Source organism: Convolutriloba macropyga, chromosome 1 (genome assembly GCF_964194025.1).
Source record: "Convolutriloba macropyga chromosome 1, txConMacr16.3, whole genome shotgun sequence".
Lineage (NCBI taxonomy): Eukaryota > Metazoa > Xenacoelomorpha > Acoela > Convolutidae > Convolutriloba > Convolutriloba macropyga.
This window is the reverse complement of record NC_134468.1, coordinates 74,400,267-74,423,118: the sequence shown is the minus strand read 5'-3', so window position 1 is coordinate 74,423,118 and position 22,852 is coordinate 74,400,267. Positions and strand designations below refer to the sequence as shown.

The 22,852-nt window shown below is 38.0% G+C and overlaps 1 protein-coding gene across 2 annotated transcripts in view; it reads left to right on the top strand.

The window, feature by feature from the left end:
• LOC142351456 (uncharacterized) overlaps window positions 1-22,852 on the top strand; it is a 285,637-nt gene that overhangs the window by 21,354 nt on the left and 241,431 nt on the right. For both annotated transcript variants that reach the window (XM_075403485.1, XM_075403476.1), the window contains exons 6-7: window positions 2,918-2,994; window positions 5,157-5,176. In XM_075403485.1, coding sequence (XP_075259600.1) covers window positions 2,918-2,994; window positions 5,157-5,176 — 97 coding nt within the window. The remainder of the gene's footprint in view (window positions 1-2,917; window positions 2,995-5,156; window positions 5,177-22,852) is intronic.

Genomic DNA, 22,852 nt, shown 5'->3' with positions numbered 1-22,852 from the left:
AATGTTTGGTACGACCGATCTTTGTCTGACCATTTTTTTTATCTGAATCTGACCATTCTGCAAGATTTTTTCACGCTTGGGCTCTTGATTTTTGTGTGTTAAACTGCACTCATTCAGAATTTAAAGTTGCTTAACTTACTTCAGAGGCAGAGGAACTCTTCAAAGCCGAATAAATTTTTCTAAGTTGTTTTTCAAAATAGTCGAAATTACGTTAGAGGTAGTTCTAAAAAGAGTTGATTGGGTTTCCCTATTCTAGACCTCGACCTACGAAAAGACCATGCTTGAACAAAAATGGGTCTGATTAGACCATGCTGGAGCCAAAAAAGCTAAGAAAAGAACTTTGCTAGACTTTATTAATCATCTGGACTTTTTGCACCCAAATTTTGTCACTCTAGACATTTGCTCGACCGAAAAAGTTAAGCTGGAGTTTTGCTCGACCAAACTTGGGCTCTGGACTTTTCTTCGACCAAAACTTCTGAGGAATAAGTTTTGCGTCAATCAAAAGTCAAATCATAAGTCGAGAAAAAGTCTTTTTAGTGGGTCTTTTTTGACTAGGTCAAATATATTGTCAAATCAAGGGTCAAGCAAATGTCTTTTTACAAGCCGGCATTTTTCCCGCAAAAAATTTACGTGCATTTATATTGCGCACTATTGCTTATAAAGTCGTCAGCATGTATGCTCCTTCACCTTTTCCGACTCTGAAGAACCATCAATCTGTCAAAAAATATGCAATTTTAAAAATGATAGTTCATAACTTTGAGAAAGAAAACAATAGAATAACGCCACACTTTCATAATGGCTAATGGGAAAAACGTCATTATAAAAAACTACCCAGTTTCATTCAATCAAATAATTAGGCAATTTAGTTCAGCTGCGATTATTGCGTTATATTGGGAATTGCAAATTTTCGTAAGACTTTCGGCAGTTTTCCAACTGTGTTTTAAGTTGGACTGCTGTGGTTCAAGACTGTTCAGACTAGCTTCGTTGCTGCTTCAGCATGAGTAGCAGTCAATTAAATGATATATTTTTCGAATTAGGCAAAGAAGCAGACTCATGAAAAGATTTTGCTCGACTCATAAAAAGACCATGCTTGACCGAAAAAAACCTATAAAAATACAATCTTTTGCGCAAAAGCCAGTTAAACTTGGAGTGCACAATTTTGCAACCTTCTTTTTTCTGCTGATTTTAACGGCTGCCTTCTGATCAATGACAAAGGAAGCTTTACACCGCCCCGCTCGTGATTTCAGATCCGTCCGGATTTTACATTTTCTCAATAAATTTTTGTGAAATGTTTTATCCGTTTTACTGTAGATTGCGTTTGCACTTCTTGATACTCAATCAATCCAAATAATTAATTGTTCGGCCTCGCTGAATAGCAAACTCGTTTAGTTTGAATTAATCAAATAATTACAATGAACTGATCAATTTTTGTTCTTAATTTTTGTTAATATCGCAGACAAATCCGAGAAATCCTGATTCAAAATTCGTAACCCTATTTTTTTACTGTTGTTGTGCAAACTTCAATACTGTATCCATAACAAACGTAAAACCGCCCTACACTTAAAATTTCTCACTAGAATTTTCATTCTTTAAATTTGTAATTCATTTTTAGTTCTCTTATAATTTCAAGAACACCAATATGAAAATAGGTTCGGATTTGTTGAAGAGAGTACAAGAGATTGGCTTTGTACTTCATACTAAGCTTTTCTTACTTAGGAAATTTGTTCCTGAGAAAGAAAGATTGAGAATAACAAAGTTAAATCTCTTTTCAAACAAGTCAAGGTTGGGGTAAACTGTACAATAACTACGATGATCTACAAGAACAAGACACAATAACAAGTAATATACTGCTCAAGATTTGTGCTTCCATACTCAGTGTATTGTGATTAGTACAAGTTTGGTTTCAAATTAACAGCATCGTGGCTCATTGAGTGTTTTTAGGGCCTAGTATCATCTCAAGTAAACTTATTCATGCTAATGCGTGGCAAGATTTGACGAATTACGGGGTTCCGGATTTTGTCCACATCTCTGACATAAACGATTGTTTGAAGTGAGGTTTAATTTTAGGTAATTTAAGTCATGACTGAGGCTGCAGAACTTAATGTTGACAATAATTATTTAAATATATAGGTATGTTATGTTCCTTTTGTTCATGTTGATTAAAGCTGGTCCAACTTTCGGCAATCTGCAAAAACATTTTCGTTCGCAACCGTATTACCGCTGTTAATTATAATCTAGGAGCTATTCTGATAAGAAGTGAATATCACTTACACTTGAAGCCAGTTCTCACTTTTCTTTTCTGTTATGGATTTGTTGTGAGATATTTTTATGGTATTTGTCAAGTTTTGTTTTTATCACACAATTTGCAGCGCAATGTTGAAATTCACTCATCGAATATTGTCAATTCTTTAAATTGCAGTAAAGAAAACTTCATCAAAAACTCAATTTGCGCACTTTAATGTCTGTTTAAAAAGTGATCACTAATTATGAGTTTATTAAATTACCGAATAATGTTTTTACAATTTAAGGTGGCAAGAACATTAAATAGCAACTGAACTTTACCCCTCCAAAGAAACATGTCCCATACTGAGTTTGTATCGCTATACTTTGGTTTGAACCCAAAAAACCAGAAAATATTTTCTGATTCGTACGCATCCCTAATTTTGAACGCTAATTGTAGCAAGCAATTTTATAGAGAAGTCAAATTGTGGTGAAATGATAGTGCGGAGTGAATTAATCGATGTTAAATGACAGAGTTGAAACTAAGAAGGGTAAAAACTACGGACTCCTTTAAAATGTAAAAACTTTTTGTGAGCACTCTCTGGCTGTTAAGTAGACTGATGGAGCTCAAACTTTCAGTGCCAGTCAGAAAAATTCCTTTTCGTGTTCAAATTTTTAGTTTAACTATTCATTTTAGAATCCGGAGAAGAACGTGATTCTGTTTTACCAACCAGCCCCAGCTCTTTACTCAATACTTTGGCCATATAGAAACGCGTTAGTATTTTCTTGATAATTTACCTTTGCTTCCTTTCCCTTTAGAGCAAAACTTTCAATAATCTTGTGAACAAAGTGAAGCTGGTTATGGGACTTGATATGACACTATAACAACCCCAAATGGTATCAATTTGTTTTCTTAACTAGAATAGAACATTCTTGGAAAACAACTGCGAATCGCTAATCGGATTGTGGAACCAAACAATCAAAGAGACACAAATTGGATATTATGGCATTGGGTATTTTGTCCTGACCCTGGTTGTAAAAAACGGGGACCTCAAAACTGCCCTAGAACCAAAATGAGAATATTTGTCCAAAATGAGAATGTTTGAAAATTATTAATTGTTCTTATACAAAATTCTAGCTAACTGCCCTCATACGATTTGGCAGTCAATTGCTCTCAAACGAGAAGTTTGTGGCAATTGGTGTCTCCTGTAGGTCCTTTTATGCAATTCTTTACTTGCTCATTTTCTCATCTGACCGAGTTGATTTTTCGTCCTCGGAATTCGGATTGATTAGTAGACCGAGGACACTAAGTTGCAGTTATCTTTGAGCTTCACTGGTCTCTAATCTCTCTGCGTGTTTGGTGAGTCGAAACTGCTGAAGAAGCATAATTTATTATTGTGCATTTTGATAGGTTTAAAACTTCATCACCGACTTTTCGTCTCGCAATCCTACGCATTTTTCTGCACCCCACCCCCCCCCCCCCCTTAATGAGTGCAACTAGCCCCCATAACCTTGAACTGCAATTCAACTTTTATTCGTTTGAGAGAAATTCGACCGACGCTAGTCGGTTATATTACTCTTTAATAATAATAATATGATATTATATTACTCTTTCCGGAGCTATGCTTGAGCATTTCAAAAAGCTGTATTTCTTGCAGGAGAAATTTGCGTAACCATTTTTTGTCATCGAGGTAAGGTCATCCATCGTAGTTGCACCGCCAATATTTTTCTCATTTTGTGGTCGTTGACTAAAGGGATCTATTCTGCCCCCAAGCTTGGGTGGGGCCCGGACCTAACGCCAAGTCAATTTCAGTACTGGGCAAGTCAAATAGCAAGTTTCACTTCATTACTGAATCAGAGCTATGATCATGCCACTTTTTAGACGAAAAAGGTCAAATTCAACCGAAAAATAGTCGAAAATAGGTCCGGAAAATGTCAAAATTAGCCAAAAAATAGTCGAAAATAGAACCAAAAAAGCCAAATTTAGCCAAAAATTGTCGAAATTAGGTCCGGAAATTGTCCAAATATTTGCCAAAATTTTTGAAAAAAATTGCCGGTAAATTGACCAAAAAAAGTCAAAAAATTGTCAGGTTTCAGCAAAATAACCACTGAAAATACTCAATTGAAACTGACAGAGGGTAAAATGGGGTCTTGTTTTGTTTGATAGTGTGTCACCGCCATTGCCGAACTATGCCATTTTCATCTTGTTGCCCGATCTTGACCCGTGTTTCATTCCGTGTTTCATTCCGATTGTAAGCTGTCATTGGATTGATATTTTGTATTATAGGGCCCGAGACTGCACGGGACCTTAGCAGCGGCTTCTTTACAATTATTCCTTAATTAGAAATTCAAGACATAATTACAGGATCTGAAATATGCTTCAAATTACGTCCATTTTCGTGATTTCGGGCTATAACAGGCTGAAACGGCTGAAAACGGACCATAACAACCTGAAATAACCCATTATGATCCCGCGGGGTCCACAGTAATGCTTGCTATCATTTGGTACCAGTTTAGTATCAATTTTGAAGACTCCGGGAAAGTGACTGAGAATGAACTTCAAAATGGTGGTACGTTGCGAAAGTGCAATTCGAATTTATCAAAGTTCTATGCAAAACTTGGCTAAGACTTGCCAGACTTGTATGACTTGTACTTAGACTTGCCCCGTACTGGGAAACGAAATAAGACTTGGATTTAGACTTGCCTAGTACTGATATTGACCTGGAGTTCGGTCCGGGGGCGAAACAAATTTAATCCGACTAAACACCCGTCGAGCAATTTAGCCACCACCAATTTATATACCATATTATAGAGGCTCAAAAAATAATAATAGATAGCCTTAAATCAACTGCTGGGAACGGAAACGGTTTCAAATTCTAATATAATTAACAGCAAAGTGCTCTTTCATAATCAGTTACCATTTACTGCTGTTTTAGGATGACAGTTTCCAGCAAAAGTAAGTTCCGGTGTAATTTCAGTTTGTTGTCAGCATTGTTTTATGCATTCAGAAATTTGAATTAAATCAGTGTAAAATATATCTTCAATTGCAGATTGTTTTGAAGACGGCATTCAATCTTTTTACATCTGTGTGCTTAATTGTTTCATAGATTTGAAGCATTTGAAATTCATATCACAAGAAAATCAATGTTTCAATATTTTGCTGGCACCTTGTCTCTGATTGTTAGAAAAATGCTCATAGGAAACTACGTTCTCATGCCATTTCTTTTGAAACATTGGGTTGAGGTACGGTTTGGGTTGCATATCCTTTCCTTTACAGCTCAAAAAGGACTACGTGCAACAAAGCTATATATTTTCAGGTTCAAATACTTTTCTGACCATTTTTCTCTCTTTACAAATTTGAAAAAGGGTATTGAAAATGATGTATGAGGCTAGCCTTGAATTCAACTACAATTGGATGATCTTAGTGACTATCTTATGATCAACCAACAAAGACCTCATGTCCTGTATGTTTTGGTACTGCAAACATAAACGAGCAAAATGATCATAATTTTTGAACTTTTTCCAAATGTTTGTCGTTTTGAGTTTTCCCCATGCCGTATATGGCAATTATGAGTGCAGTTTTCTGCACTTAACACATTGTTCTCCTATCTTGAGAACATGTCATTGGAATCTACAGGGAGGATCACCGAGTTGGTTTATAGTCATCACTGATGGTGTGACGGTCAATCAATCTAACCGCTTAAATTTATTGTGTATGTACACTGATAAAAATTGGCGATAACAAAATTAAAGCAAAGACTCATTTCAAATTAGTAACCATTATTCAATAAAATTATTTCACCAATATCAGGTAAGAAAGTTTTATTTATATCAAAGTTTTAAATTAAACGCTAAGCTCTGATCTTCGCGATATATCATATCCTCCCTCCTTTTTTAAGCAAATTGTACGGATCGCATCTCCGATCTTTCTGGCCGTTTGTCTTTTCTACTTGGTTTTCTCGAGGCCCTGAAGTTTGTTCTTTTTCAGTTACTTAAGTTTTTTAGTGGAGCTGGGTGATGCCACGTATATATAGTCCCTACTGCTCTCAGATTGTGAGTCAGTACATTACTGATCAGAAGATTCACTTTTGATGTCACCAGGTTCCAGCCGCGCAATTTAGTTGTCACTAACAAGCAATGCCGTTTTTGAACTCTCTGGTAGTTTGAGTAAAGTGTTCATTCATTCGCGTATACTGAAGTTAGCTGGAACTGTTGATGATCTGCTCGTTGATTTGATGAGTACGGGTTCACGCAGATTAAAATCAGTGACTGCTGGAAGACTCACTTTCCTTCCTAGCAGTATTTCCACAGGAGTTTTCTCCGCGTCTTGGAAGTATTCCAGTGTGTCCTCAAAGCCCGCTGTAAAAAAACCAATTGACAAATACAGATTTGGAGTCCAGGCCTGGATAAGCTGTTTCACACTTTGGAGTGCTCGCTCGGGAAGTCCATTTGCTCTTGACTGGTAGATGTTTGACTCGTATTTTTAATCCCCAATGACTCACACCACTGTTTTAGGCCACCGCTTACAAACTCGGGACCATTGTCTCATACAAAAGTTTTTGGTGTACCAAATCTTTCAAAGATTTGACTCATGTACTTCTTCACTGTTTGTGAACACCTATTTCCCGCAAGATCCCGCATATTAAATCTAGCCTGAACCCACGTCTACTACCAATAAGCTACTACCATGGTGCATAACGTAACAACAGTGTATATGGAGTGTTTCCCAAAGTTGTTTCTTGTCAAGTAGATACTGTTTTCTCTCAGGCTAGCCGTGTTTTCTTAGCATGCATCAATTTTACTAACATATCAAAGATTTTTGCCTGGGTGCATCTCATGAGTTTTGGCCATCACCAGAGGTTTTAGTTTGGGTGGAATGGAAGGACCAACCTCGAAGTATGATTTTGTTGTGGATAGTAAAGGCGTTTTTCTGTTGTGCGAAACCTTTCTCTGCCTCTAAGCAGTGTTTCCAGTTTCCGTTTTTTATTCCTTCTTTTTGTAACGTCTTGGAAACTTCGATCCAATCCCAGTTAATTTCTGATGTCTGACTACGTCACCAGGTCGGCTTGCATGAAGTAGATTTTGTCGAAAGCAAAGCAGACTCGATCATTGTCATCGTCGTCGTCAAAGTCTAGTCTGCTCAAAAGCATCAGCGTGCGGATCTGTTCTCCGGGTGTATACTTCAATTCGAACTCAAATCCCATCAGCGCTATCTCCCCTCTCGTAATTCTTGCTGATGCTGTTTTCGGAATTTCTTCGTCTGGTGCTAAGAGATTTTTGAGAGGATTGTGGTCAGTTTGTAGAGTGTACCTCCTTCCGAGCAGGAATGGTTTCAATCTTGTGACTACAAAAGCGATTGAAAAAGCCTCTAGCTCAAAATTGGAGAAATTTTGTTCGGCTTTTGACAACTTTCTTGAGACATAGATGACAGGATGTCCTTCCTGTGGGAGGATTCGCCTATTGTTTTCTCTGAGGCGTCTGTGGGCACGGTCGCTTATTCGTCACGCTGTAAGGCTGAACAAGTGGGTTAACGGATAACTCATTTTTTATGTTTTTGAACGTTTTCTGTTTTCTTCCCATCTATAGAAGTCTTTTCGCTTTTCGTTCAAAATTCACGTTTTTGTAGACAAATTTGTTATCATTTATCCATAAAAAATCAATAAGCCGACAAAAGACTGGAGTTGTTTCTTAGTTGATGTTGTTTTTGCATTTCTGATTTTTCCATCATTTTTATGATCGTGTGCTGTTTCTTCCGTTGAAACTGAGTAAACAAGAAAACTAACGCTTGAAATTGAGCTGGATTTCTTTTTATTGATGGTCAACCTTGTCTTACGTAGTCGAATTTTGACCACTAGCATTCGTTTCCCGCATTGCTCCTTCGTTGTTCCTATACCAGTAAACCAAATTGAAAGATGACCGCACCCTTGAGTCTTTTCAGAGTTGATTCGATGCAACTCTGGAAGATGAATGACGAGGAAGCCCTGAGTAAGCATGCACATCTTTAACAATCGTTGCGATAATTTGACTGTAAATATTTCTTTTGCATCCTCGTCCAATTCGATTTTATAATATACATCTGAGAATAAAGAGGCACCATGAATGTTGTGGAATACGGTCTCCATGTTTGGGATTGGATAATCCTCGTCTAAGAGTTCGCTGTAAATGTTTCAGGTCCACTCATAGTCTTAGTGCTCCATTTTTCTTCCGCTGCCAAACTATCGAGGATGCATTTGTGACCAAACCAGGTTGCACTGGCTCCATAATGCCCTGTCGTACATAACGTCTCAAATTTCTATTTGACCTTGTCTTGCCGATTTGGAAGTATCTTTCTAGCCTTGCAGAAGATCGGCTGTGATCCTGGAATGAGTTTCACATGCGCTTTGTATCATTTGACTGCAGGGTTTTTCATCGCTCAATGTGTTGATGCCTTCTTAAGGTATTGTGTCTCTCCCAAGAAACCCAAAGTCATTGTCGGATTGAACAACTGCAAATTCTTGTTTTCCATTTAACTGAGGTTTACCAAACTCATTCCAGATTAACGATGATGTCACAGTGCTATCAGCATCGTTATTAACTTGCATTCTTATTTTATAATCTTTTACTGCAATGTAGTTTCAAGTAGCTGCAAAGTGTCCCACCTTTTAACAGGTGTTGCAAGTTTTCGTTCAAAGCCCAATTTTGCTTGCTACTGTGTGGCTTACTTCCGCATCTATTACACAAGTGATCATCATTTTATTTACTACCAGTGAATTTTTCACTCGGATCTTGAAGGTCTTTTTGAAGATGTATTCCACTTCGTCCTTCACTCTATCTGGTTTTTTTACCTTCTTAAGAACTCGAAAAAACCATTGCTCGACTTCTGATCTGTAGTTTTTCTGTCACTTCAGAAACAGTCATCGTTGGTTTAGTTTTGATGCCATCTATTAGTCTTAATTTTGTCTCAGGGTCTCTTAAACCTGAGATAAACTATATCTTTACGAACTCCACTTTAGGGTTGGTCTCTGTTTGTATTGTCTGGAAGTCAAAAGAGCGTGTTTCTTCTGCTTGGCGCATTAGAAAATTGCGCATTCTCCAACGCCTTGACAGCTTTTCTGCCGTTACAACTCTCGCTTTGGGAGAAATGTACTTCTGGTTTACAACTCTGATATCTTTAAAAGAAGTGTTTAGTAGTTTTTTGAAGGGCTCACAAGTTCCAAAGGTGCGTCTCTTCCACACATACTTAGAAAAAATTACAGGAACTAAAGCCAAAATAAATTAAAAGATTACCAAAAAGATGAAAGATATAATCCACAGAGTACAGGATTCAGCATCCTGCAAAACCAAAATTTGTCGGCGGTTGGTAATCTGGACACCATTGTTGTGGTCTTAAAAACGAGTAACAAAAGTCTCAATGTGTTGATGCACTCAATGTGTTGATGCCTTCTTAAGGTATTGTGTCTCTCCCAAGAAACCCAAAGTCATTGTCGGATTGAACAACTGCAAATTCTTGTTTTCCATTTAACTGAGGTTTACCAAACTCATTCCAGATTAACGATGATGTCACAGTGCTATCAGCATCGTTATTAACTTGCATTCTTATTTTATAATCTTTTACTGCAATGTAGTTTCAAGTAGCTGCAAAGTGTCCCACCTTTTAACAGGTGTTGCAAGTTTTCGTTCAAAGCCCAATTTTGCTTGCTACTGTGTGGCTTACTTCCGCATCTATTACACAAGTGATCATCATTTTATTTACTACCAGTGAATTTTTCACTCGGATCTTGAAGGTCTTTTTGAAGATGTATTCCACTTCGTCCTTCACTCTATCTGGTTTTTTTACCTTCTTAAGAACTCGAAAAAACCATTGCTCGACTTCTGATCTGTAGTTTTTCTGTCACTTCAGAAACAGTCATCGTTGGTTTAGTTTTGATGCCATCTATTAGTCTTAATTTTGTCTCAGGGTCTCTTAAACCTGAGATAAACTATATCTTTACGAACTCCACTTTAGGGTTGGTCTCTGTTTGTATTGTCTGGAAGTCAAAAGAGCGTGTTTCTTCTGCTTGGCGCATTAGAAAATTGCGCATTCTCCAACGCCTTGACAGCTTTTCTGCCGTTACAACTCTCGCTTTGGGAGAAATGTACTTCTGGTTTACAACTCTGATATCTTTAAAAGAAGTGTTTAGTAGTTTTTTGAAGGGCTCACAAGTTCCAAAGGTGCGTCTCTTCCACACATACTTAGAAAAAATTACAGGAACTAAAGCCAAAATAAATTAAAAGATTACCAAAAAGATGAAAGATATAATCCACAGAGTACAGGATTCAGCATCCTGCAAAACCAAAATTTGTCGGCGGTTGGTAATCTGGACACCATTGTTGTGGTCTTAAAAACGAGTAACAAAAGTCTCAATGTGTTGATGCACTCAATGTGTTGATGCCTTCTTAAGGTATTGTGTCTCTCCCAAGAAACCCAAAGTCATTGTCGGATTGAACAACTGCAAATTCTTGTTTTCCATTTAACTGAGGTTTACCAAACTCATTCCAGATTAACGATGATGTCACAGTGCTATCAGCATCGTTATTAACTTGCATTCTTATTTTATAATCTTTTACTGCAATGTAGTTTCAAGTAGCTGCAAAGTGTCCCACCTTTTCACAGGTGTTGCAAGTTTTCGTTCAAAGCCCAATTTTGCTTGCTACTGTGTGGCTTACTTCCGCATCTATTACACAAGTGATCATCATTTTATTTACTACCAGTGAATTTTTCACTCGGATCTTGAAGGTCTTTTTGAAGATGTATTCCACTTCGTCCTTCACTCTATCTGGTTTTTTTACCTTCTTAAGAACTCGAAAAAACCATTGCTCGACTTCTGATCTGTAGTTTTTCTGTCACTTCAGAAACAGTCATCGTTGGTTTAGTTTTGATGCCATCTATTAGTCTTAATTTTGTCTCAGGGTCTCTTAAACCTGAGATAAACTATATCTTTACGAACTCCACTTTAGGGTTGGTCTCTGTTTGTATTGTCTGGAAGTCAAAAGAGCGTGTTTCTTCTGCTTGGCGCATTAGAAAATTGCGCATTCTCCAACGCCTTGACAGCTTTTCTGCCGTTACAACTCTCGCTTTGGGAGAAATGTACTTCTGGTTTACAACTCTGATATCTTTAAAAGAAGTGTTTAGTAGTTTTTTGAAGGGCTCACAAGTTCCAAAGGTGCGTCTCTTCCACACATACTTAGAAAAAATTACAGGAACTAAAGCCAAAATAAATTAAAAGATTACCAAAAAGATGAAAGATATAATCCACAGAGTACAGGATTCAGCATCCTGCAAAACCAAAATTTGTCGGCGGTTGGTAATCTGGACACCATTGTTGTGGTCTTAAAAACGAGTAACAAAAGTCTTATCAATTTAACACTTGAATTGAAAATTACCTAAAAGTACACAAATTCACAGGTTTTTATAGTCGCTATCAGTATAAAAATTTACAGAATCGTCTAGAAATATGTTAACTAATAATGTTTACTTAACAGCTCAAGTATGAACAAGTTTTCTGAGTTGCCTTATATGTGGAAAAATTTGAAGCAACCATTCAGTTCAATTTAGTAGCCATTTTTCAAAAAACATACTTCATCAGGATGAGGTAAAAAAAGTTTTAAATATATCGAAAACTTTAAGTTCTGATCTTTGCGATATATCACAGTTTTCCAAACCCAGCAGCTGGAAAACCTGTTTGGGGCTGGAACTGTTTGATAATATGTTACTACTTAGTTTCTATTTGCCCGGAAATTGTTATCAGCATTTTAATGTCACAAAGTTTGGTAATTTTTATCTCGATTTTTTGTTTAGGGCCGGACTGGGCTGACTGCTGTGTGGCTTACTTCCACATCTATCACACAAGTGACCATTGCTTTTACTACCAGTAACTTTTCACTCGGTTTTTTTAAAGTTTATTTTGAATTTTTATCCACACTTCGTCCTTCAATACAACTGGTTCATTTCTGTTGGAGAACTTGCAAAGTTATTGCTTGACATCCATCTGATCTGCGGTTTTTCTGTCATTTCAGAAAGAGTCATCGTTGGTTTAGTTTTGATGCTGTCTTTTAGTCTCAATTGTGCCTCAGGGTCTCTCAAACTTGATGTAAATATTATCTTTACCAACTCCTGTCCGGGGGTGGTCTCTGTTTTTAGTGTCTTGAATTCAAAACTGCGTGCTTCTTCTCTTAGGAGCGCTAAAAAGTCATCACGGTATATTAAACCCCCTGAACAACGGACAGAAATTTAGCCCTTTCCGCCGTTATAACTCTCGCTTTGGGAGAAAAATAGTTTTGAATTACTACTCTGATATCTTTAAAATGGGTGTTTCTTAAGTGTTCACAAGTCTCCTAAGTTTCATAATTGCGTTTTGTCCACTGCATAGTTGCTAGAGGAAAAGGAATTGTTCAAAATTTTAACCTCACAAGTTCTTTATTAAAAATTTTCTTGTTCCTAGTTCACTGATTTTTTTGATTCAATGAAACTTTCAAGGCTTAAGATTGGCCAAGATCTTAAGATCTCTATTGGCCAAAAAAGGTTTCAAGGCCTATGCGTGTGTTAATGGTCATATTTATTTATATGAATTGAATTCGGGCTTCAATATAAAAGCTGCAAGAGTTTTAGCAATGAGTTTAGTTGTATTCAGTTTGTTTGGCTTTGTTTTAATTTCTCAAATTTTGAAATTGTTTTGGTTTTTGGCTGGCATTGCTCATTTTTTGTTTAGGGCCGGACTGGGCTGACTGCTGTGTGGCTTACTTCCACATCTATCACACAAGTGACCATTGCTTTTACTACCAGTAACTTTTCACTCGGTTTTTTTAAAGTTTATTTTGAATTTTTATCCACACTTCGTCCTTCAATACAACTGGTTCATTTCTGTTGCAGAACTTGCAAAAGTTATTGCTTGACATCCATCTGATCTGCGGTTTTTCTGTCATTTCAGAAAGAGTCATCGTTGGTTTAGTTTTGATGCTGTCTTTTAGTCTCAATTGTGCCTCAGGGTCTCTCAAACTTGATGTAAATATTATCTTTACCAACTCCTGTCCGGGGGTGGTCTCTGTTTTTAGTGTCTTGAATTCAAAACTGCGTGCTTCTTCTCTTAGGAGCGCTAAAAAGTCATCACGGTATATTAAACCCCCTGAACAACGGACAGAAATTTAGCCCTTTCCGCCGTTATAACTCTCGCTTTGGGAGAAAAATAGTTTTGAATTACTACTCTGATATCTTTAAAATGGGTGTTTCTTAAGTGTTCACAAGTCTCCTAAGTTTCATAATTGCGTTTTGTCCACTGCATAGTAGCTAGAGGAAAAGGAATTGTTCAAAATTTTAACCTCACAAGTTCTTTATTAAAAATTTTCTTGTTCCTAGTTCACTGATTTTTTTGATTCAATGAAACTTTCAAGGCTTAAGATTGGCCAAGATCTTAAGATCTCTATTGGCCAAAAAAGGTTTCAAGGCCTATGCGTGTGTTAATGGTCATATTTATTTATATGAATTGAATTCGGGCTTCAATATAAAAGCTGCAAGAGTTTTAGCAATGAGTTTAGTTGTATTCAGTTTGTTTGGCTTTGTTTTAATTTCTCAAATTTTGAAATTGTTTTGGTTTTTGGCTGGCATTGCTCATTTTTTGTTTAGGGCCGGACTGGGCTGACTGCTGTGTGGCTTACTTCCACATCTATCACACAAGTGACCATTGCTTTTACTACCAGTAACTTTTCACTCGGTTTTTTTAAAGTTTATTTTGAATTTTTATCCACACTTCGTCCTTCAATACAACTGGTTCTTTTCTGTTGGAGAACTTGCAAAAGTTATTGCTTGACATCCATCTGATCTGCGGTTTTTCTGTCATTTCAGAAAGAGTCATCGTTGGTTTAGTTTTGATGCTGTCTTTTAGTCTCAATTGTGCCTCAGGGTCTCTCAAACTTGATGTAAATATTATCTTTACCAACTCCTGTCCGGGGGTGGTCTCTGTTTTTAGTGTCTTGAATTCAAAACTGCGTGCTTCTTCTCTTAGGAGCGCTAAAAAGTCATCACGGTATATTCAACCCCCTGAACAACGGACAGAAATTTAGCCCTTTCCACCGTTATAACTCTCGCTTTGGGAGAAAAATAGTTTTGAATTACTACTCTGATATCTTTAAAATGGGTGTTTCTTAAGTGTTCACAAGTCTCCTAAGTTTCATAATTGCGTTTTGTCCACTGCATAGTTGCTAGAGGAAAAGGAATTGTTCAAAATTTTAATCTCACAAATTCTTTATTAAAAATTTTCTTGTTCCTAGTTTACTGATTTTTTTGATTCAATGAAACTTTCAAGGCTTAAGATTGGCCAAGATCTTAAGATCTCTATTGGCCAAAAAAGGTTTCAAGGCCTATGCGTGTGTTAATGGTCATATTTATTTATATGAATTGAATTCGGGCTTCAATATAAAAGCTTCAAGAGTTTTAGCAATGAGTTTAGTTGTATTCAGTTTGTTTGGTTTTGTTTTAATTTCTCAACTTTTGAAATTCTTTTGGTTTTTGGCTGGCATTGCTCATTTTTTGTTTAGGGCCGGACTGGGCTGACTGCTGTGTGGCTTACTTCCACATCTATCACACAAGTGACCATTGCTTTTACTACCAGTAACTTTTCACTCGGTTTTTTTAAAGTTTATTTTGAATTTTTATCCACACTTCGTCCTTCAATACAACTGGTTCATTTCTGTTGGAGAACTTGCAAAAGTTATTGCTTGACATCCATCTGATCTGCGGTTTTCTGTCATTTCAGAAAGAGTCATCGTTGGTTTAGTTTTGATGCTGTCTTTTAGTCTCAATTGTGCCTCAGGGTCTCTCAAACTTGATGTAAATATTATCTTTACCAACTCCTGTCCGGTGGGTGGTCTCTGTTTTTAGTGTCTTGAATTCAAAACTGCGTGCTTCTTCTCTTAGGAGCGCTAAAAATTCATCACGGTATATTCAACCCCCTGAACAACGGACAGAAATTTAGCCCTTTCCGCCGTTATAACTCTCGCTTTGGGAGAAAAATAGTTTTGAATTACTACTCTGATATCTTTAAAATGGGTGTTTCTTAAGTGTTCACAAGTCTCCTAAGTTTCATAATTGCGTTTTGTCCAAACATACTAAGATAAAGATTTGTTAACTGTAGACCCTATAATGTTCCGTCGGTGTTGAGTTTTTCTTCCCTCTTCTCTGCGCGACGTTTCGCCACAAAAGACATATTGCACGGAGTACAGGATTCAGCATCCTGCAGATCCAAAATTTGTCGAACGGTTGGTGATCTGGGCACCAATGTCATGGTCTTGAGCACGAATAAGATGAGTTTTAGCATTTTAATAATTGAATTTGAAATGATCGAATGCTAAAAAAAATTCACAGGTTTTTATACCGTCTAGATATTGATAAACTAATAATGTTTGTTTAACATCTTAAGTATGAACGAGGTTTTTGCCTTGCCGTATGAAAGTTTTTGAAGGAAAGATTTGGTTCAATTTAGTAGCCATTTTTCAATAAAATTAGTTCACCAAAATCAGGTAAAAAAGTTTTTTTAAATTGAAATTTTAACTTAAACTCTAAACTCTGATCTTCTCGATATATCATATTCTCCCTCCGTTTTTAAACAAGTTTTTCGGGATCGCTTTTGCAAATCTTTCTGGCTGTTTTTTATTTCTGCTTGATTTTCTCTGGGTGCCTTAAGTTCTGATGTTTGCAATATATAACAGTTTTAAAAAACCAGCAGCTAGAAAACTTCTTTCGCGGTTGTACGGTTTGATAATAAGTTCCTCCATAATTTTTGTTGTCAAGGAATTGTTTTCAACATTTTAATGTCACAAATATTAATAGTTTTTGAAACTTTCTCACCTCAGTGGCCAACTAAGATCCTCTGGGGTTTGAAAGCATGCTACTGCATAGTTGCTAGAGGAAAAGGAATTGTTCAAAATTTTAATCTCACAAAATCTTTATTAAAAATTTTCTTGTTCCTAGTTCACTGATTTTTTTGATTCAATGAAACTTTCAAGGCTTAAGATTGGCCAAGATCTTAAGATCTCTATTGGCCCAAAAAATATCAAGGCCTATGCGTGTGTTAATGGTCATATTTATTTATATGAATTGAATTCGGGCTTCAATATAAAAGCTTCAAGAGTTTTAGCAATGAGTTTAGTTGTATTCAGTTTGTTTGGCTTTGTTTTAATTTCTCAACTTTTGAAATTGTTTTGGTTTTTGGCTGGCATTGCTCAATTGATCTGCTGGTCAAGTAGATTTTGAAATTTTTCATTCCATTCCTTAGATTATATTTCAGGACTTGTTCTGCCATTTTTTGAAATTTTCTTTTACTTTTTGATAACTTTTTTAGTTTCAAATAAGTGTAACGGCTGCTCTCCTATCAAAGTCAAGGAAAACTTTACACCGCCCGGTTCGTTTCAGCGGTTTCAAATCTGTCCGGATTTTGTGTTTTTGCAGTTAACTTTTGTGAACTGTATTATCCGCTGTACTCTAGAATGCCGTTGCATTACTTGATATTCAATAATGTCAAATAACTAACTGTTCAGCTTTGCTGAATAACAAAAAACTTTGCTTCAACTAAGCAAAAGACCAAAATTTCAAATAACCAGTGAGTCTCAAATTGGATGTTTTTCAATGATGCCTTAACCACAAACACTAGTGAGATAAAATTTCACTGGGTTATGAGCGTTAGGTAGACCTACTATCAGATGTAAAAATAAACAACGCTTGGTAAACTGCGTTGGTGGAGCTACCTTTAATTTTTAATACCCAATCTTAATACATAGGCGAAATACAAAGTTTTGTATATCTTTGCAACCAAGTTCTCAGATCTACCGATCAAGAAACTGGAGTCAGCCCAGGCAACTGGTAAATGATTGAAACAAGAACGAACAGTCTATCTGCTCTATAACTCAATCTATTAGAACTTCGTTCCGCAATGTAAAAATTTGTGAATTTCAAAATCAATTCTATTTTCAATAAGTCAGAGTAAAGTTAGGCTGTACAATCACTAATATGATCCGCAGAAACAAGACACAATAAAAAGTAATTTACCGCTCAAGAAAGTGTTCCTCAATACGCACTGTATGTCAGTTTAATATAACCAAAATTGAAAAACTGATTTTTGGTAGTTTTTCAAGCTCCTTTTATGCTGCTAGTGACGTGGATTTACATGCCAAAACTGAACTGGTGATTGGTTGTAGATAATAATGTCAAATGCTTTTCCATAACGTCACTTTTTTAGTGTAAATTTTTGATGTCATGGGAAATTTGTTAACCATGTAGAAGTTTTGTCGAATACTCTGCATCAATAACAGGTTGATTCGCAATCCCAAAAATGTTGACAGAATGTGAACACTTTTCCATAACGTCACTCTTTCAGTGTAAATTTGATGTCATGGGAAATTTGTTAACCATGTAGAAGTTTTGTCGAATATTCTGTATCAATAACAAGTTGATTCGCAATCCTATCGCAAAGAATCTGATGCAATACTGTTAAGTCGTAGTTTTGTTTAGCTGGTGGTTGAGGTAGTTCGAGTTTGAGTTATAGTTTAACTTCATGAATGACGATTGTGTACTAATAATAGTTGCTAAATATAAATGTTGAACAAAATGAACAAATCTGTATGGCTTCAGTAGAATGTAGCATTAAATTTTGCTAGTCATTCAATTCTAAATTAAACTGCTTGAAATGACCTTGAAGCGCTATTCAATTTGATTTCTGAGTTGTTAAGCTCAGCCGCAATATCGCCGGCTCTGTTTTTAATCGCGAAAACATCTTTTCCAGGTAGTACTGGGGCGAGCTTCACTACTGGTCTCTTGTACACTCCGTCGTTCGTTCGAACTATCGCCGATCGAATCACATCGTCAGACCCATCGATGGTCTCCGTAACTCGACCTAGGTTGTAATATCCACGCTTATCGCTGTCTTCGATCAATCAAACGAGATCGCCTTCTTTAAGGGTTTCATTTGCTGTAGATCGACATTTTTTCCGATTATTCAGAGTTGGCAGATATTCTCTACGAAATCTCTCCCACATGAGATTTGCATATGCTTGAGTTTGTCGGAAGATGAGTTTGTTTCGATGATCCACAAATTCTTCTGCGCAAGGTAGATAGGGTAAGCAAACGTTCTTGTTGCCAAGCAAGAAGTGATTTAGGGTCAATGCTTCTAAGTCATTTACGTCCGAACTGACTGGATTCAACGGTCTTGCGTTCAAAGTCTGCTCAACAATACACATCGTTGCTGAAAATAACGTCCTTGGTGACTGATCTATTCCCCAATACCGCATACATTGCTTTCTTGCAACTTCTCACCAACCGTTCCCATACTCCTCCAAAGTGAGGTGCTGCGGGTGGGTTGAACCCCAATTACTTGTTCCATCTGATCCCTCGTTGAATTAGATGTTCTTCGATCCTTTCTTTATTCCATGCCGTAACGTACTCTGCAAACTCTCTTTCAGCTCCAACAAAGTTTGTCCCGTTGTCACTGATGATTGTAATTGGTTTGCCTCTTCGAGGAATAAATCTCATTATTGCATTGAGACAACTATCTGTGTCTAACTTGGGTACAACTTCTATATGCACCGCTCTCATAGTTAGACATGTAAACAGACAACACCATCGCTTTTCGTTCCTGCGCCCAATCTTCACAATGAAAGGGCCAAACTAGTCCATTCCAACATTTGTAAAGGCTTTTGAAGCATCTAACCGTTCTTCGGGTAGATCTGCCATTACTGGTGCAATCGTTTGTGCTCTGCCCTTTCTGCAGGTAACGCACTCGTTCTTGATTGACCATAAGGCGTTCCGTATTCCTAGGATCCACATCTTCTGCTGAACAATGTTTCTTACATGCTCAGTGCCCTCGTGTTGATTGTCCTTGTGCTCGTTTCGTCCAATGTAGCAAAATTGGAAGCTTTGCATTAAAGTCCAGTTAACTTTTGCCTATTCTGCCTTTGGCTCGAATAAGTCCTTTCTCATCTAGGAAAGGTAAGAATTGTAGAATTTTGCTGCCTTTTGGAATTTCCTTTTCAGCTTTCAGAGATTTCATCTCTTCACCAAACTGTTCTTGTTGTAGTAGCTTGAAGAGTGTTGCCTTTGCTTTTCTCTTTCTTCACTGCTGACTACGAGTGTTGCTGTTTTGTGTTTGTTCAATGCTCGCTGTACGTATGCCGCTGTTTTTAGCAGTCTGTTGAAATTACTGAATCGTTCCCACTGAATAACAGCTTTCATTTCTTCAGCCTGTATCATGAAGACTGATGAGGGTATATTCTCTTCATCTGATGCAAAGATTAGGTCCACTTGCTCTGGCCATTCACTTTCGGGTCGCTTCAACCAGGCCGGCCCAGTGAGCCACTCACTTCTCTTGAGTTCCTCAATGTTGATTGCTCTGGTGCCAATGTCTGCTGGGTTGATGATACCGCTCACATGTTTCCACTGTGAAACATCAGTTCTATCTAGTATCTCAGCTACTCGATTAGCCACAAACACTTGTTGCTTACGTTGAGAACTGTGTATCCACTGCAATACCGCAGTTGAGTCTGACCAAAAACTGCAACTATTTATTTCCACTTCATGTTCCTTGACTATCTGTTCTTTCAACCTCACTGCCATTACTGCCGCTTGCAATTCCAGTCGAGGTAATGAAAGATGCCTCATCGGTGCCACTCTGCACTTTCCAATGACAAATGCTAAGTCAGCAGAGTGCTCTTTTGGATGTGAACGTAGATCGGCCACTGCACACATCGTGTCTTCGGATGCGTCAGCAAACACATGAAGTTCGGCTTTAACCCTTTCTCCGTTGAAGTATCTTCGATCGATGCTTGTTTCAGCAACTATTGGAAGTTGTTCTTTCCATCTCAGGAATTCTTTTTTGTCACCAGGCTCTACTTCGTTGTCCCAATGTTGCCCATTCTTAGTCCAGATGCCTTTCAGAAGTCGTCTCATGTGAACACTGAACGGAGCAAACAAACCGATCGGGTCGAATACTGAAGATACCAATGACAAAATCTTCCTCTGGGTTATAGGTGCTTCAACTTCCTTGTTTGTACCTCTGCATACTTGAAGACTGTCCTCATTAATGGTCCATTGTAGTCCTAGCACTGAGGATCCCTTCGTATTGGGTTCCACTTCGACTTGTTTCGTATTGCTGATTGACTTCAGGTCTTCTGGGGTTGCTTCGGTAACTGCATCGTTGTTACTTACCCACTTCCTCAATTCAAATCCATGTTGTGAGAGAAGAGCTTGTAATTGGTTGAAAACTTCAATTGCTCCTTCCGGGGTTTCTACTGATTTGATGAAATCGTCCATGTAGAATTTGTTTTGTATCGCCTTTGCTGCAATTGGATACTCTTTTTCGTTGTCCAGTCCCACTCGCTTGAGAGCATAGTTTGCACAAGTTGGAGAACTTTTAGCTCCAAATACATGAAGCTGACATTCGTATATCTGAACAGGTTCGTTGGTTCTTGGACGCCATAAGAACCTCAAGCAGTTTCTATCCTGTTCGGGAATTTGCACTTGTAGAAACATCGATTCGATGTCAGCTGTCAGGGCTATGGGTCCTTCACGGAATCAGAATATTGTTTCAATCAAGCCATGTAGCAGATCAGGTCCTGCTAGTAACTTATCATTTAGGCATACTTCTTTGTACTTTGATGCGGCATTGCAAACACGTCTTACTTTTCCAGGCTTGTTCGGGTTTAGCAGCGGATGGTGGGGCAAATACCATTTTTTTGCCGAAGGCGCCTTTCACTTCGGATTCGTTCAATATCTTTACAAATCTTTTTTCTACATGTGTATCTATTGACTGTTGATACAAACTTTTCAAGTATGTGTCCCTTTGGAATCTTCGCTCCAGTGAGTAAAGCTGACCCAGGGCTGAGCTGTAGTTGTTCGGTAGGTTTGGCTCTGGTTCCCTCCACAGCATTCCCACTTCGTACCGCTCGCCTGTAAATTTCGTCGTATTCTCTAGCATCTTCTATGCCTGCAGTTCCTTCTTTAACTGGCTGACGACGTTGATTTTGGAAGCATAGGTTTCTATGTCCCATCAGGTTTGGATATTCTCAGCCACTTTCACTTCTTCAGTGAAGGCGAAATGACAAACATTCTGTCTTCTTTTGCCCGTCATGGGTCCACTGACTACCCATCCTAGCTCTGTTAGAACGGCGAAAGGTTCACTTCGTGCTCCTATCTTATAGTCCAATGGGCGTTGTAGCTCATAAGCATCTTGACCAAGGATGATGCCAACTTCCATCAAGTTGAAGCTTTTGTTGGGTAGAACACTCAAAAGATTGAAGCTTTGCTTCAGCTTGTTGTAATTGTAGTTTGTGTTTTGCAAGGATATTAACGGGTGTGCAAACGCTTCAATTGAATGCACCTTTGAATGTAGTCCCGTTATTTTGAGAGGAACCTTCTCCGTCTTCAGATCCTTCGTTCCGTGTATGCCAGCTATGTTGAGCGTCACATCGGTGCCTAGGGATCTTAACTTCTCTTGCACCATTTGATCGATGAATGAAACCGTTGATCCACTATCGAGAAAAGCATATGTGTTAAGCCTGTCTGTTGCCACCGCTCTGTATTGAGACAGGAAATATCTGAAGAAAGCTACTCTGGTTGATTGTTGCTGTGCTTACGTTGACTGCGTGATTGCCCTCGTCCATTTGGTTTTCTGAGTGTAGCAATCGGTTGTGCTTCTTGATGCATCCATTGATACCGCACGCATTGACTTTACAATCTTTGATTGCATGTCTTTTGCCTAGACATCCGTAACATAAGCGTTGCTTTCTCACTGCTGCGTACCGATCATTCACACTCAAGTTCCTGAATAATGGACAATTCCATATTTTATGAGTGCCATCAGCTAGTGGACAGTGGTCACTTTGCGTTTGCTTCGTTTCTCTCACGTTCGAACTTGCACTGAAATTCGATGTTTTCGAGAACCGTTTGTCTCTATTTGTGCTTCTTCGGTCTTCTTCTCTTCGCTCTCCTTGAAAGCTGAAAACCCTTCGTGCACGAACGCTATCCTAGATAGCCACTTTTCAAACATAATCAAATCAGGCCAATCTTCATCTTTATCATCAGCATAGAACCACCACTTCTCTTTGAGAATTTGGGGTAGTTTATCCACTGCCATATACAGTGTCGAGCTCAATTGCAGATCACCAATCTGCTTGTACTCTTTGAGCACATTCACAAAGTTCGAAACAATAACTGAGAAACTGATCAGACCTCTTGAGTTGTGAGATTTTACCTGACTTGCTTTGCGAAGACTCTCCAGCTGTGCATCAATGATCACAACTGGCCTTCCAATTTTCTTCTCCAGAATACTCCATGCAGCACAATAGAACTGTCCAGAATAGCCCATTCCAGAGATTGCTGACCTTGCCTTGCCTGTCAGTAGAGTCTTTAGATGGCTCATCTTCTCTGAGTCTGGTATTGGTCGTTGATCCACTGTAGCAATGAACATACTAGACCACTCCAGCCATTCGAGAGGGTTTCCGTCGAAGTTGTTCAACTTCAGCTTTGGTAGGCTACTACTACCTGAATAGCCAATGTTGTATCTTAGACCAGCTCTTGGGGGAAACGTATCGATCTTCAACACTTGAGGATCGGTCTTGTGAACTGCGATATCGT